The 13,965-nt window shown below is 40.3% G+C and overlaps 1 protein-coding gene across 1 annotated transcript in view; it reads left to right on the top strand.

Annotated features, from left to right (window-relative positions):
* Positions 1-13,056, top strand: part of PRORP (protein only RNase P catalytic subunit) — a gene marked incomplete at its 5' end in the record, with an annotated part of 46,684 nt that extends 33,628 nt beyond the window's left edge. Inside the window, 3 exons of the mRNA XM_084263088.1 lie at positions 10,040-10,188; positions 10,881-11,076; positions 12,668-13,056. Coding sequence (XP_084119214.1) covers positions 10,040-10,188; positions 10,881-11,076; positions 12,668-12,796 — 474 coding nt within the window. The 3' untranslated portion in view covers positions 12,797-13,056. The remainder of the gene's footprint in view (positions 1-10,039; positions 10,189-10,880; positions 11,077-12,667) is intronic.
* Positions 13,057-13,965: the final 909 nt, after the last annotated feature.

Here is a 13,965-nt window from a genome sequence, read left to right as displayed (position 1 = left end):
GATAACACAGGGGCCTGCCCAGTGTCTGGCTATTGAGTATTCAAGATTGTTATCAATAAACTTATATTAAAAGCATTGAAGTAAATTAGATCTTGTACATTGTAGATGGAGGGGCGGTTTTCAGACCTTCACTGCCTAGGCATAGATACTACCTGCAGTGTTACTAGAAGTGAAATGATACGAGTCTGCAGTGATGTACAAAGTTAATGGCTGTTAAGAAAAATAATGCAGACCTGTGTTTTCCATTCACTTGTGACACCCTCTGCATCAGATTCTTACCGTTTCTGCAGGAACAGGGTGTTACTTTACAGGGTGTGCAGCCTTGAACCAAATCACAGTTGAACCTCCACAATATGGGACCAGCAGTGCAAGGTCTGTTGGTGTATGTGAAAGTCCTCTTGAGTTTTCTTCAGCCTGGTAAATGCCAGTTATACTCTCGACAGTATTAAACAGATTCCTTCCTTGGTCCCTCCTTGCTGAAGGCTTTGGTGTGTGGTCTTGGTGCATGGTCTCAGTGCATGGTCTACGTGGGGTAGGTCGTCCTCACTCTGACCACACAGCTGCTCCTCTACCTTGGACTTTGGACTTTTTGTCCTGTTGAAGAACATTTTATATGTCATCTGTCATACTAAACAAATCTTTTCTCTTTCTGACCTTCAAAGAGAACTCACCTCTCACTTGATCAGTGCTTGTTAATGTATTTATTTGTCTCAAGAGCTGCAAAGTTGTTCTTATTGGAGCAATTGTTTTTGAAGGTAACCTTTTTATCTCTGAATAGTGATCTGTAGCAGGCAACTGGAAAATAGTACTAGTGAGAAACAGAAAAAAAAAGTGTGAAAATTGTGTTGTAATGCTGCGTGTAGTGTTTTTTTGGGTTTTTTTACTGCAAGCAGTCAGTATACTGCTGGGTTTCCTTGATTATCATGTCGTTCTACATGGATGATAATAACCCTATTGACCTGTGAGCGTAGAAAGAATTGTTATTTTGCAGTTTTTGTGGAACTATCAAGTCACCACAGAAGCACGGGTTTAGAGTGCCTTGAGCAGCATCGTGCCTGTGCCTGCTGGTGGTGTTCTCTCCAGCTGCGGTGGAACCTTTCCTTAAAGAATAAAAGTACCGCCTGGGGCTTTCTGAGCCACAGGTCGGATGCGAGGGGAAAATCACTCCGCATCAGCCTGGGTCAGTGACGCTGTGCAGGCATCTGCATAGCACAGTGGTGAGAGCTGAAGTATTGCTATCTTTTAAACTGTCAGTTTCAGTCTTACAAAGCTGATTTCAGTCCTGCACCAAGTTATTTCCTATCTATGGAAAGGATCAGTCAAGCTTGTGCTTTCATTTTCATAACATCCCCATCAGCACCGCTGCCACCACCAGCCAGAGCTCCTGCTCACATTCTGGATTTTCAGTAGTTAAATGTAATTTCTGACCCATGCTGTGAAAATCTCACGCTGGCACAGCTGCATTTAGTTCACAAATGTTCCTTTCCAGTACATAGCTTTTTTTTTAACATTCTTTCCAGAGTGAGAAATGATAAGCCAAACTCTCCTACGGTCTTAAATTGTTGTATACAGCTGCTATGATAACAGTAGGAATGTGAGAGTGCTGATGTAATAGCAAAGAACGAGAGCAAGGAATGGTATTGAGATGTGGAAATGCATAGGTAACACTTCATGTCCTTTCAGCTTTTAGATGTTTATTTTCCTACTCTCGTATAATCACTGATAGATAGAATCACCTAGCTCATCTCCTTGGTGTGGAGGGCTGATGCTGGGTAACTCTTTTTAATAATTCACAGATCTCCAGGTTTTGGAGAATAAGTGCTCAGGAGAGGTCTGGATTTTAAAAGAATAATCCATGTAATATGCCTCATATTCATGGTAAAGATTTTAGTATTTATTCTTTGCTGCAAGAAAGGAGATAAGAGGAGAGAGAAAAGTTTACAATGGTATCCGCTACAAAGAAAACTGTCTCAGAGAAGGTCAGAAAAAGAGAAATATCTTTGTCCTCTTACATGACTCCACAAAGGAGGACATTCAGAAAATTCAAATTCATGAAAGGAAACATTTTAATACCAGTCCATAATTAGAATATAAAACTTAGAGGTGCTAGGGCTGGGCTGTAGTCAATTGTCAGTTCAACATTTTGCAGTCACTACTTTGGATTTCAGTTTCACCCTTTCTTGTCCATCTTTATGCCTACCATAGAACTGCTGAGCCAACATGAGAGAGCCTGCTTACATGTTTAAACCAACATTACATTTTTTGTAAGTGATTGGGAAGGAAAATAGTGTTGTAGCTGCTTAACAAAACTTTTGGATTGAGAAACTTGAGCGGCGTTGCAGTGACTTACCGAACTCAACTTCCAGAAACGCCATTATGCAACAGAAGAATGTTTGTCCATGCAATTTTTGAATTGTAAGAGCCAGAAAAATTTGCATGTTTTTCTCTTTTGCAATTTATACTATAAAATTAAGCAATTCCCCAATGGTCCACCTCTTCTTTAGCCATCATTTCTAGATTTATTGGCATTTTTTGTTTAACAACATGCTGTACTAACTTGTCACTACCCATTTTTCTTTCTTTTGTTCATGGTTGACCTTTGTTCACCAAAAGATCATGATGAAGAAAACATTACCATTCAAAAGGAATGACATTCAGAAAGTGTGAACAAAAATGGTCAGGCTGAAAGGTTTGTCAGGTGTAAGGTCTGACAAAGTGGCTGAGGCTTTTAGAAGTGACAATTCGTTCTCAAAAGCCAGAGTCCAAAAAGCTGGTGTCTCTCCATCTGATGATCCCACCTCTGCCCCCTCATCCTTCATGTCATAGACACAATTTAAATTCTAAGTTGTGTACGTACTTCAGTCCCTGCATGCATCCCTCTGATTCTGTTCATTCTCATGGGAAATACGGTTTCACTGTCCATCACATCACTACTTGTAATGCCTTTTGGGATTGAGACAGAGCAGGATATGGCTTTAATGAGATTATATATATTGGAAAAATATCTATTTCAAACACGTTTTTCCTTACATGCCTCTGCTGAGAAGGGTAGGGACATACCTAATCCCTATCTTCATGTTGCATAGGAGAAATTTGTACCAGTCTTTCCAAACCTAAAGTTAATTTATGCAGGCTTGGTTTGTAGCGTGATGTTCTCCGAGCTGGTCACTAAAATAAAGGTGAAGAACTCCTTGTGCTTGTTTCAAATTGGAAATTTTACCTCTAGTTTATAACATAGCAGAATCTAATGTCAGAGCCTAATTGCAGACATACTACTTCTACGTTCAGAGTGGTTTGAGGGAGAATTCTGAGCAAGTTGTGAAATGAAGTAGAGTTGTAATTAAAGATATCTCTGTTACTGGCATAATTGCCAGGGTACCATTAATACAGGAAAATAACAAATTATGCTGTTGCTTCTGTACCTGACCTGAATCTGTTTATGGTCACTCTGCTTTACTCCCCACTACCCAGGATTTAAGAGGGCCAATGCTTGGATGCAGTCTGTGGAGTGGCCTCATAGTGTGTTTTGACCTGGAAGTAATACCTCTAAATTGACCCAGTGCTGCACTCAGGCCAAGTCCTGCAGTCAGTGCAAACACTGGACTGTGCAGAGACACTGGGAGTCTTAGTACACGGTCAGTTTGGACCCGGCTGCAAAAGCATCCTCAGGATGCTTAATTTACAGACAGCTTGGCTAGGTTTAGGCGTCACCTCCTCTGAGCAACTGGAGGCTACCGTGCCATCCTCAATCTATATTACATCAACTCGGGTATCTTTGCTTCTGTGGTTTGGCTTTCCTGCTTAGTCAATAATCTGCCTTTGATTAATAGAGTTGACTGTGAAGTCAAGAGCAAAAGTCTAGAAAGGAACTGCAAATTTTAATGAATTGTGATAGGGAGTTAAGACATATCTCTAGTGAACACGTCAAGAGAGTGTAAGTCAATTCTAGGTGTGGAGTCAATATAGACAGGTTAAAACATGTTAAACATTGTGTGATTGCTGTTACTGATGTGTGAAGTGCTGTCACTGCTAGAGTTTTGCATGATGATGTGTGCGTTGCATCAATCACAGTAGCCCTACGGTAACACAGGATACAGACAGTCCCAACAACCCTGTTCCTGCTGTGTTGCAGAATACACATCCCTTCCAGCACTGGAAGGGATGATTCCCAAGAGTTACCTGTCAGCAGCCTCAAGCATAAAGTAAACCAGTGACTGTTGCTGCTTTCCCTTCAAAGTAGCTATGCCCTTGCTAGTCAGGGGCAGATAATCTATAGAAGATCAGGAAACACGACGTATGTTGCCCCTGCATTTCAGTAAAGAGGACTTTGAGACTAAATTACGCTGTATCATCAGTAATAATTTAGAGAGTTACAAGAAGCAGCTTCCTTTTTTATGTTTGATGCTGTGATAATGGTATTGGATCTCCTTTGGTGAAATTACCAGGCTTAGTGAAAAAGCCCAGCCTTGCTTGCAAGCAGCACCCTTGCCTTCCCAGGGAAACTGGCCGTGCCGTGGGGAAAAAACTACACCTTCCCATCGTTTCTCTCTCTCTCTCTCCTGTGTGTGGTACTAAAGTACACAGCGATTTTGAGCTTCTTTGTTTACAGTATGTAAAAAGGCAAGTAAAAATGATATCAAATAAACGTCGTGGTGGTGGGAATTGATTCCTTGCTTCCCTTTGGAGAGAATGCTTATGCTCAGCCCCACCTGATGTTGTATTCACAGCAGCTCCATACCTGTGCTCCACCTTGGGGTTCCCTCTGCAGTTTCACAGCTACAATGTCAGATGGGAGGCCACCCTAACAACAGGTTCAAAAACAACAATAGAGCAGTTTGTTGCCCCTGTTAGCAGACACCTGATTGTAAGTGTTTTGCTTTTAAATGGCAGTTGGGGAAGCCAAATGTTTAGAAAACTCCAAACATTACTTCTTACAAACAATTTAAACTTCTGGGCTATTACTTTTTCCTGCTGTACCTGTATACAGCTGAGTCACATCTTGCTGAGTCACTGGATGGCGTGCCTCCCACCAGCCCTCTTCAGGGATTTCCCATCTGACAAGTGGAAAACCACCAGTAGTGTCCAAGGGGAAAGGCTGTCCTGCAGCAAGCTAACCTTTGAAACTGGGACACGTGGCACAGCGTGATCAGAATGGGTGGCTGGCAGCGAAGCCTTAGGAAATCTGTATCCTGCTCTGCTCATAGTTCCTTGTATGAGGTAGAGTAATCATTCTGTCTTCCTTGTGCTCCATTATTCATTTGTGTAAAATGGAGACCTAATTATGCATTTACTTCATAAGTAGTTGTGAAATTTAAAGAATGAGGATTAATCTTGAGGTGTGACAGGGATTCCCTGCTCTCCCAGCTTAACTCCTGCTTGAGCCCCATGAAATTGTGCAGAATTGTGAATGTGGGCCACTGCAAAAATACTTCCAGGGATTTATACAGAAAAGTTCCCTTCTGATGGGAAACTGTTAATAATTATTCTTACCTGAAAAGTGGTACTCTTAAGGTATAACTTGCTGAATTTTAAAATGCAAAACTACCATATAGAGTATTTTTGGCTGCCTTATTTTATGTTTGAAAAGCTCAGCCTTTTTACACGATAGGAGGAGTTCAACATCAGCATGATCCTGCAGAGTATTCTCTGTCCTCTTTTCACCCTGGCTCCTCTGTTCCCGAAGTTCCTGCCCTGCTGTGTGAGCGCCGTTGTGATTGTGCTGTTATCTGGTCAACAACATGGCCCAATAAATAGATGATATCAGCACGACAGAAGATAAAAGGTGTGTTGTGAAGGGGAAATTCCTTAAAATGGCATTGCTGCAAAACCAAAGAACAACTCATTTACATGTGGGGAAATAACTTGTCTCTCTGGGACTGTCCCAAGGAAAGGTAAATGTATACACTCAGCCAAAGCATGATACAAATGTGCTAGTTTTTCACTGGTTCACAGATTAGAGTGCAGAAATCAGAGTTAGAACATGCACACTGGGTACATACCTTTGTTTAATTAGGGATTCTTTTAATAACTAAAAAATCCCAAAGCCCATAGAAAAATTAGCGGTGTGCTTAGAAGAGTCACGTTGGGAGATGCTGGATAGATACATTTGTCAACAGCTGGTCTTCATTCTTCCATTCATCTGTGTCTAGTTTCATACTTCTTTGAGGCTGCACTCTGGCTCCATCTAAGTTGTTTGCTAACGTGCTGTGAATACAAAATCGTTTGCATTGTAAGGAAAATGTTAGGGTTTAGGAGATGCTTGAGAAAGATCTAATTAAACATACACTGGGCAGCATGGGAATAATTTAAATGTAACTGGAAAATGATGACAGGGATTGCAAGCAGAACCTATTCAGCAGGTACACATGAGTTTCTAGGAGAAGGACACAGTGATCTTCACAAACAGTTGATTAAAATGTCTGTATAGTTCAGAGAAACGAATCCTGATGTGACCTGTCAGAGGAAAAGAGAGTAAGACTGAATGCAGTGGTAGTTACCTATGTAACCCAGTAGTACTTCTAGTGCCTGGTTGCATGGCCAGTGATTACTGCAGAACAGCAGCGATCACAACTTCTTGCAATCCTGCCTCAGCCACATCTGCCATATGAATTGAAGCACTGGGTCTCATCATGCTTATTTTCCCTTCTCTGCAAAATGGCATCTTAGAATTCCATCTTTTTTTCAGAGATAATGTGGTTTTATATGCTCTGCTGACAAATTTGGAAGACACTGTTATTAACAAAAGGTCATTCTTTCACTCATTTTATAATCCTCATTCTCAGGAACATGAATAGCATAGGGAATGTGTGTTGTGTGTTTTTAGTGTTTTCCACAGACTTGTGTGTTTTTAGTGTTTTCCAAGATTATCCAAATCAGCATCTGATGTTTGCTGCCTGAATAATGTGGGAACATTCACAGGGTGCATCTAAGTAGAGCCTATTACATATAGCATATTTGCATTGCATAGTGGCAGATAGGAATTTTTAGATAACTTTTGGAAATATTATATTAATTAATTATTCATGTTTGGGGTTTTTATGTGAGAGATCACTACTCCTGTTTCTCTTTTAACAGCTTTAGGTTCAGTTTCCTCTATGACTAAAACAAGTGTTATTGTGTGTCTCACATCTTCCTTTCTTGAGAAGCACCAGCTGTGGGAGTAGACACACTTAGGAAACTCCCCACATAAGTTCCGTGGCTCCCTGTAGACCACCCCTGTTGAGCACCCAAACCTAAAATGGGATTAAATGCTCTTTAGTAAAAGTTGCATCAGGCAGAACATTTTTTTTTTAATCTTGTGAAAGCAAAAATAATGTCTATTTGCTGTGGTTGAGTTGTGAAGGTTAATCTGTGTGGTGAGTAGAGGAGGGGCAGTGTGCTGTTATGCAAGCAGGAGTTTCTAAATTTTTTTATGGTGATTCCCTTTATTTATTTAATTTTTTATTATTATTTAAGCCTGGTTTGAATTTTTTCTATTGCAAAACTGCAGCTAAGTTATACCAACCCCTCCACATTTTTTTTTCCAGAAGCACTTCACACTAGAGAACCTCATATGCTAATAGTATGTAGAACAAAATTCTGTATGACTAAGAGGTATAAAGCACCACTAGTTACAACCTTCAGACAGACTGGCTTCAGGGAGCTGGTCCAAGCCAGACAAGTTTTATATAAACTTGGGAGTAGCCCAAATTGACCCATCTGTATCTGGAAATCCAGCTGACTTTCTGCTTTCAAGAAGAGAAAGTATTTTCACTTGGAATTTTTAAGGGATTGCTGTTATTCACAGTTGATATTTCTTCACTGTTGACTTCTCTGCATTAAAACCTGTGTGAGTGTAGTGGAATGAATTCATAACTTTTCCTAAGTTTAATGAACTCAGCTTAACAAACTTAATTCTCCTTTGGTATTTGTATCAAATTATTTTGCAGGACTGGGCAAATGCTTGAGAACTGGAAAAATAGAGCTGACTGCAAAGAAATAAAACGGATGAGGCAGTTTTTGCTGCCCAGATGAGACATTCCAAAAAGAAGTGTTTTACTAATCTTGTAATTCAATAATCAAATAAATTAGGTGACACAGTTGGGAAGATACATCATTACTTAATATAGTTAGCTTGAAAGCCTGCCAGTAATACAAAAATGGTGTCTTTTGTTTGTGCCTTTCAATTCTGAGAGTTCTGAGACACGTGTCCACAGATGCAGGGCATGCAATGGAGAGAATGCCAATTGTATTTTTACTTGCTCTTTTATGATGGGCAAAAAAATTACTGCATTTGGCCTTTTCCTGTATCCACGATGTCCTGTCTGTTTTAACCAGGGAAAGATTAATTCCATGCATGCAGGGAAATAGCTGGTGTCTGGTGTGATCTCCTGGGAGTAGGAAGTCGGCTCCAGTAGGCACTGTTAGGTGCTTGTGCTTTGTATTAGCACATGAGGCCCTACAGCACCATGAAAACAGAGTCTTCAGTCCTTCAGAGGCAGTGTTGGTAGCAGCAGTTCATAGCACTTTATAGGCCAAAAATTAAAATTAATGCAGAAAATCTTCTCCTCTCAGATCCAGATTCCTGGTGTACTTAATTTGATCTACCTGCAGGTCCATTGTTGAGAGGGGCAGTCCCACTGTCCTCACCACCTCCAGCAGCGTGTGTTCCCATCAGTCATCACTTTTCATTCAGGTTTTGGCTGCAAGCTCAACCCTGTAAAAAAAAGTTTTCTCTTGTTTGGGTCAGTGAACTCTTGGTAGTTGTGACATTGTTACATCTGATGCAACAGAAGTAGTGGGGATGTGGAGTTGAGAGAGGATTGAGTGGGACCACCCCTTTCCCCTGGTATTTGCAGGTCAGTCAAACTAAATGTGTTGTAAAATTGTCCCACAAGTTAGAAGAATAATTCTTTCTAGCTCCTGAAACAGAAGATAATGATGCCAAAGAATGGTAAGGATCACAAACAGGAGGGAAAGGAGGGGCAAGAGCAAGAGAAGGAGAAAGGCAGTTGGAGGTGTTACAGGGAGAAGAGGTGCCAGGGAAGTGGCTAGATAAGCAGGAAGAAGGATTAGAGAAAAACCAGGAGACTGTATATTGATAAATAGTGACAGCAAATGCAGGTAAAAAGTAGAAAACACCTTTCCCTGGAGGTTGAGCATGCTGCCCTCAGCCTTCAAACATGATCCCTCAGTCTCAAGAAACAGTTCTTCTCGCTTTCTGGGCAGAATTGAAATGCCATTGCTTTGTAAGCAGGCTACAGTAACAACCTGGATGCTTGAAAGCCAGAACCTTTGCCCTCCATGCCTGGATGAAGTGGGTAAGGAAAGGGCCTGTCCTGAGAAGCATTTATTGCTGAACAGACACGGCCCTAAGAAGTTGGTGAAAAGTTCCTCTGAGTAGAAGCTTGCCTAGCAGTGAGTCTGCCACCTCAGGATGTTGGTTTGTAAATGGGAGGTTACTCTGGATGCGGCTTTCATAAACCCTTTGTCCTGAGGTCACAAGTTTCCCTTTACTGCTGGCTCGCTTCTTCCCCACAGGGCAGCCCAGATCACATGTAGTTCTCCGATTTCGACAACAGGTGGGGCTGGAAAACAGTATGGCTTAGGGCTCGGTCCTCCTCTCATGCCAACAAAGGCTTCGGTACTGAATCATTTCCAAAAGTAGGTATTACTTGAATCCCAATGTGATTCAGTTCCCTCAGCTGACTGTGAATTCCTGAAATCTCCATACAACTCTTCCCGAGTTCATTCATGTCATTCAAGCTGCAAGAGCTGGGAAAGGTTTATTGGCAATGCATTTTCTGTGTGTTTGGGAACAGCTTCCAACAATGACTTGGTTTGAGTTTGGGTTTTTTCTTTGTCATTAGAGAGTTAAATCAGCTTTCTTCTCAATTCATATTGTGGTTAGAAACTGTGGGCAATGAGGGCATGCTAGAAGTGCCACTACTCGAGACAGATGTGAAAGTGTTTCCTGTCGGTCTGTTTTTACAGCTGAGAAAATCTTTGGGTTTGCTTTTCTTTTCTTTTCTTTTTTTTTGTTGTTTTCCTTTTTCTGCAGCTATTTGATGCTGTCAACTGCCTGGCCAGAGGGAACGCCCGGCTGCTCGTGCTGGGCCGCAAGCACATGCTGATTAATTCTTCCAATTGGAAAAGGGAGATTATGAAGGAGATACAGAATAAGGCAGAATTCTTCTTTGCTGAAAATATGTAAGTTTAGGAAAATGGCTAAATGGAATAGATAGCAACACCTCATCTGTGTGCATATTAAATCAGTATAAACAGCTGTAGTTTTTAGTACCATGACCATCTCCAGCTCTGTGTGTGTGAGAAACATATCCCTTGCTATACATGCTTCAAAACCACTACCTATTAAAAGCAATATTATGAAGAATTTAATCACTTAGCTGTTGACATCTGTGTGGTTTATTAGGATATTTTCTAAATAATCACAGTACAAGTATACAATACAATATGAGATGTATATATTTGTCTTTACATGGGTAAATATACTTGTACAAAGATTCACAGAGTTGTGCTGTTGCATACACTGCACTTTATTATCAGTTGTGATGATTGTACTCCAAAAACATTTTGGGGGTGTCCTTATGAGTTTTGGCAGTTCTGTTCCACGTAGTGCTGTTAAGTTTGGTGGCAAAATGCTACATTGTTGTATTGTGATAGGAGAACGCTCTGTGTAGCATGCAATTAATTTTTATTGCACTCTAACTTTAGGTGCCCTGTGGCAAGCAGAAGTTCTTTATTTTAACCAGGGATCTAGAGTACTGATGGGAATTTTCAGTGCTGCTGACGAATAAATCTCAGATCAGCACTTGATTCATTTCCTGCAGCCACTGTCTGCCTTGTGAATGACGTCTGACTTTCCCATTTGTCTTGTTAAGCTCTGAAGATGATGCCTTCTTGTTATATGCCACTCTTCAATCAGGCAAGCACTGCAAGTTTGTCACTAGAGACTTCCTCCGGGATCACAAGGCTTGCCTTTCCGACAGCGGGACGCGTCACCTGTTCCGTAAGTGGCAGCGTGGACACCAGATAGCGTTTTCCCATTCCGTAGAAGGAAGGCGTATAAAGTTTTTGGTAAGTCTCCTGCTGCAGTCAGGAAGCACACAGAGCATATTCACTAAAGATGCACCATTTCACCCTCTGGAAACAAAAGGATTCTTGTCCCAGTCATAGGAACTGGATTTGTGTGCCGATGGGTCGCGCTTCCTGGAGGTTCACTGTATCCACAACGCCTGCCACAGACATGAAAACTGTCAGAAAGACAAAACATGCTGCCTGAAGGTTTAAAGTAGAAATGGGAATGCATTTTTGTGTGTCTGAATCCACTGATGTAAAATACAAGTGCCAGCATTTTAAAATTTATTTTAAACTTTGAAATACCTCACTCTCCTCTGCAGTACTGTTATAAAACACCATGCTTCTAATTGCACAGTAGAACTTCTTCCATCTTTATTATAAAGAACCAGGAAAGTGCAGGTGTTTCAGTATTCCCTGCAACAATAGCCTAACATATGGATAAAATTCCATGAAGGAAGTATTCAGCTGCAGAAATTACAGCCTTCCAAGCACAGTATTATCTTTTAGCAGAATATTATTGTCTGTTATTGTCTAGGAGACACGTATCCTTGTGAGCCATGAGCAGTACATTAACAGGAGTGCAGCTGCCTTAAGATTTTTCACATTGCATTCCATATGTTACAGTTTCTTTGTTGTCTGGTCTGTCTGCATTGTTATTGCCCACTTGGTAGATTCATTTTCTTGCTGCTCTGGTTAAAACTGTTAAATAATGCTCAGCATTACAAGCAGACCGTAGAGATACAGGCTTATAAGAACAACAGCCTTTCAATCCACGTTTCTTTTGATGGAACCAAATACTGAATGTAGGGTTACAGAGTAACACAGCTGTAGCTACACCTTGTTTCTTTATTCTGTATGAAAGGACTAGTAATCATCTCGTATTAATTGCCATAGAAGTCATTTGGATATTGACATCCCCAGTCATAGCTGTCTTCTGGTTTATTCTGGTAAAGTAAACTTCCAGGACTACACATAGAGAGTGATAGTATGTTCTGGCAACTGCAACTGCCAACCAGCAAGGTTTCTTTTGTAATTGTGTTATGTATGTTGAATTAATATACCTGTAACATACTATACCAGAAAAACTTTATTTGTTTGACTAGACACTCTTTAAAGCAGTACTGATAAACCTTTTTCTTACATCCTCCTCAGCACAGAGGGAGTCAGTTCCTCAAAGAGGTGCACTGGAATAACAAACACAAGATGTCATTAATGTCATTAAATCCTATCCGTTCAAGCTGATAAACTCCACGTCTTAATTGCCATGATTTCATTTAACTCAACAGAAAGCCAGTAATTTTACTGTTTCTAGAAACAGAATGCATTGTGTTCAAATCATTGTTTTCTGGTGGAGATTGAAGACAGAATTTTAACCATTTATAAGGACTCTTAGACAGCAAAATACCAGGAAATTATTTAGTTTTTCCTTCCATAATTTGTTTGGTCTGAGGAAATAAATGAGAGTTGTTAAGGAGGGGAACCTATGAGACTTCTAAGGTAAGTGTTGGAAGTTATAACTACCTATAACTGATACTTTAGTAATACATTGTGCAAAGTCTAAAAAAGTCTTTGTCTCTCTATCCAACAGCCTGCTCTCCGTTATGACTGCGTGGTACAGACTACAGGTGATACATGGCATATCCCCTATAAAGACACTTTTGATGAAAAATATTCATACGAAATCCCAAGAAAATGGCTCTGCCTTCAACAGAAATGATGGAGAATTGCACAAGCTGAAGCTACATTTTTTAATCACTGTTGCTGACTACAAGAACTCGGCAGTACAATTGCAGGATTAATGTGTGAGACCTATAAGTAAAGAAAATTCAGTAACTGCCTTTTGTCAAAGTAATTCCTGCAATAAATCTGTTAACATCAGTGTTGGTCCAGCAGGGATGAATTATGTCTGGTATTTCCATCTTTGCAGGCGATTTCCATACCCTCTCAATGTGTTTTGAATTAAAACTTGTTTTTCTCTCGGAATTTCAGGTTGTGGTGTTTTAATTTTTTTTTTTCTCTCAAAATTTTAATCTACTCTGAAATTTGTAAACTCCACACTTCAAAGAAATTAAGGGGGACTTCAGAACTGCCTTCAATATGGGCAGGGCTGACCTTGCAACAGCATTGCACAAATGTCCATAGCCAATAAATGGAGCAAAGGGGGCCAGATGATGTAATACCGTTTGCCAGACACAAGTAGCCCTAATACTTCCTCACACTAACTAGAATCCATTTGAGCACATAGGTTTGTTGTAGCAACGTATATTAAGATTTTGATGGGAAGAATTAGGAGACAATGAGTGGAATACTGTGGGGCTCTTTTACACCCTTTAAAAAAATTTCTGCTTCTGACAGGGTTTTGTGGCACTGGAATAGTTTGGGTATGGAAATGCATACATTTTCTAGACAAAAATTGATCATAACTAGATCATTATGATCATAATAGATCAAAACTACAAATTCTCTTAGGCAGTAGTAGGATAAAACCAAATTTTGCACAGATATATCATTTTTTATAAAACCTATCCCAAGTTATAAATAAAGCAAGAAATGTAGCCTACATTACAGGAAAAGTATTCTAAGTTATTTATTAAGTGTTCATATGGTAAACATGTTCATTTATTGCACTTCCCACTTTAATGGAAACTTTTCTCCCCAGAAAATGTGGAAATGCCACATTATTTTCAGATGAAAGATCGTGGGTTTGTCACATTTGTCTTGGACACTGAAAAATCCCCGGTTTGAAGTCTGAATCATACAGATCTTTGTGTTTTGCAGTTCTGAGCTTTTGCAGTGTCCCATGACAAGCTCCCTCAAGACTCCCAGCATTCAAGCATGTCCCCCTGCTGTTTTTTCCCCACCAGAGAGCTCTCCTGACCCGCTTTC

This window comes from Gallinula chloropus (assembly GCF_964237585.1).
Source record: "Gallinula chloropus genome assembly, chromosome: 4".
Taxonomy (NCBI): Eukaryota; Metazoa; Chordata; class Aves; order Gruiformes; family Rallidae; genus Gallinula; species Gallinula chloropus.
The sequence above is the reverse complement of the archived record's forward strand: the minus strand, read 5'-3'. Positions and strand labels throughout refer to the sequence as shown.